Raw genomic sequence first — 2563 nt, 5'->3', positions numbered from 1 at the left:
ACGTGTGGAGGTTTACGGTGCCAAAACAGGCATACTTCGGGGACCATCAAGTTAAAACTTTTAAATTTTATTCCTATCAGAGACAAGTCACACTAAAGAGCCCTACTGCTTTAGTGGCAACTAGAGAAAACTGGTGTCGCCCAGATGAAAAGCAGTAGCAAAGAGAATGGTTCCAAGACTTCCAAGCTCCACAAACACGATGTGTCCTCTTACGCTCGGTTAGGGTTTCTTCTCTTTCTTTTCTCTTTAGTCTTCAGTTTCCATCAGGTCTCGCCCCTCCCCTCCCCACCCCCCACAACTGGTATCTTAAAGCTTGTTTCTTTCTCCTTTTCATCTCTCACTACTGTCGGTAGTGGGTATTACAACACGTCATAGTATAGTGACATTCAGATTGCTCCTCTACCACAATTCTGAGTCTGGAAACTGGTGGTTTGGTGAATTGGGTCAGTTCATTTTGAAAACGGCAAGCAGGAAGTAAAAAGGTGGAAGAACTGAGGCCAGAAACTATGAGCTCCCCAAGTCCATCATCCATCCTAACAGACCGGCCAGGCGCAGGACAGGCCTGTGTGACGCCACCCCGTCCTTTGTCTTCTTGCGGACCTAACAACATCATTACAGAGAAACTAACAACTTGCAAAGCTTTCTGTTAAACACATGATGACCCTGGAACACACGGTGAAGAACTTAATATCCAGTTACCAAGTATTCCAGAAAAGCAGACAGTTTAGTACCATGTGAGATCTGGAGGCATGATACAGACTGCCTTTGTGCTCGAATCACTTCTAGAACCTTGCAGTGCTGGTGAAGTGCATGAATCCCAGAGTTTCTCTCAATGTTTAAAAGATCAAAACTATTAACGCATGCTTTAGAAAGCAAACTATGTGAAAATACTTTAAAAAAAAAAAGAAGAAAAAAAGATATGCTTATCGAATCTCCCCTACTTACTTGCATTGTTTTTTTCCTGAGTGGTATCTGCATCAGTGTTAGAGCTGACAGATTGACTGTCTGAATTTTTGCTGCTGTCACCTAACTTTTGAAGCCTATTTAAACGTTTATCTGTTTCTCTGAGCCCATATTTGCTATTGATAACAGGAGCAGGCGCAGGCAGTCCCACTCTGGATTTAAAAGCACCAGTTCCCTGTCTTTCACAAGTGTAACACTCGCAGAACTCATTATTTTCTCCAAAAAACCCATCTCCATAATAACACGAAATTTCTTCTCCAGGTTCAATATCTCTTAGAGCCTTCACACATGCTGTGTCTCGACCAGTTGACACAAACTTACAGTTAGGTCTGCAATCATGGTTTATAAACACAGCAGGACCAAGCCAGAGCTGAGCACAGTTTTTCCGTGTGGCATACATGACACTGAAGTCGTTTTCTCCATGTCTAAGTAGCATGTTCTCCTCAATTTCTGAAAGTTCGGCAATACAACCCACCAGTAATTCTATTTTGTCATTTCGTTTCCACTCTTTCGTTGCAACTATTTTGGCTCCATTTTGTTCCGACGAGTATCTATTACAAGGCAATATTTCAAATCCGCTGTCAGTTGCAAACATTCGCAAGTAAATAAATACATGTTCCTTGAATAATTTCTCCTGCATTTTGTTCTTGTTGAGAAAATAGTGCCGTGCCCATTCCCCTGAAGTCAGACACTTGAAGGCTTTCTCCAAGTGCTCATCTTTCTTGAAACGTTCAATTACTTCCTTTAGTTCTTCTTGTCTTCCTTTAATAGGCCGAAATCTCACAGGGTTGTTGTGAGAAAAACTGTCAGATTTTGAAAAATGCCTTGAGCTCCTCGAAGGAAAGGCGCTCGTGTTCATTTTGTGTGTCTGAAAACCTAGACAGGGATCAAGAACCAAACTGGTTGCTAGGTCATCGTTTTCACAGAGCTCCTTGGCAGACATTCCAGAAGATGGTACATATCGGCTCTGTCCTTCAAATCCTGGATTACCATTACATCTGCTCGACCTCCTCTCGCCTGCGTTTTTGCCAGCCTTCACGGTGTCCTTCCCCGTGTGCTGTAATTTTGATTGATTCTGCCGATGGTCATTAGACAACTTGCCTCCATTTCTCCTGCCATTCACCACCATGTTCTTGGATTCTCCCAACCACTTCATACCCACAGACAGCCTGACCCAGGTGCATTTAGTCACTCTCTTCAAATAGCTTAGAGAATAATTTCAATGTTCTCTCCTCGGCTCGCGCGCGGCCTCGAGGGCCCAGAGGCCGCCGCCGGCCTGGGGGCTCCGCGTTCTGGTTCCCGGCGCCGCGCGTGCCGCCGCCGGTGCCCGGGCGCCCTCACCTCATAGCCCCGGAGCCTCGCCTCCCGCGCCGCAGACGCGTCGCCGCCCCAGCATAATAATTTGACTGACATAAATAATGAAATGATTACACAATAAGTTTAGTGAACAAGATACAAAATTAAAGTACAGGAAAGAATTTTTTTCCTTGTGATGAGAACTCAGGACTTTCTTAACAACTTTCATATATAACATGCAGCAGTATATATTGACGTATATTACATCCTTAGTACTTATTTATCTTATAACGGAAAGTTTGTA

At 44.0% G+C, this 2563-nt stretch overlaps 1 protein-coding gene across 1 annotated transcript; it reads right to left on the bottom strand.

The window, feature by feature from the left end:
• Positions 1-550: 550 nt before the first annotated feature.
• On the bottom strand, positions 551-2350 carry LOC130833134 (histone-lysine N-methyltransferase KMT5B). Its single transcript, XM_057702433.1, has 2 exons — positions 2305-2350; positions 551-2195 (listed from the first exon to the last, which is right to left on the bottom strand). The coding sequence occupies exon 2, from the start codon at positions 2117-2119 to the stop codon at positions 938-940; it is 1182 nt and encodes a 393-aa protein (XP_057558416.1). The 5' UTR covers positions 2120-2195; positions 2305-2350; the 3' UTR covers positions 551-937.
• Positions 2351-2563: the final 213 nt, after the last annotated feature.

Source organism: Hippopotamus amphibius, chromosome 12 (assembly GCF_030028045.1).
Source record: "Hippopotamus amphibius kiboko isolate mHipAmp2 chromosome 12, mHipAmp2.hap2, whole genome shotgun sequence".
Classification (NCBI taxonomy): Eukaryota; Metazoa; Chordata; class Mammalia; order Artiodactyla; family Hippopotamidae; genus Hippopotamus; species Hippopotamus amphibius.
Note: the sequence above shows the minus strand (reverse complement) of the source record. Positions and strands in the feature narration are given on the sequence as shown.

Excerpts from the sequence above, each read along its gene's own strand:
- LOC130833134 (XM_057702433.1), bottom strand. The coding sequence starts at position 2,119 with ATGAAGTGGTTGGGAGAATCCAAGAACATGGTGGTGAATGGCAGGAGA.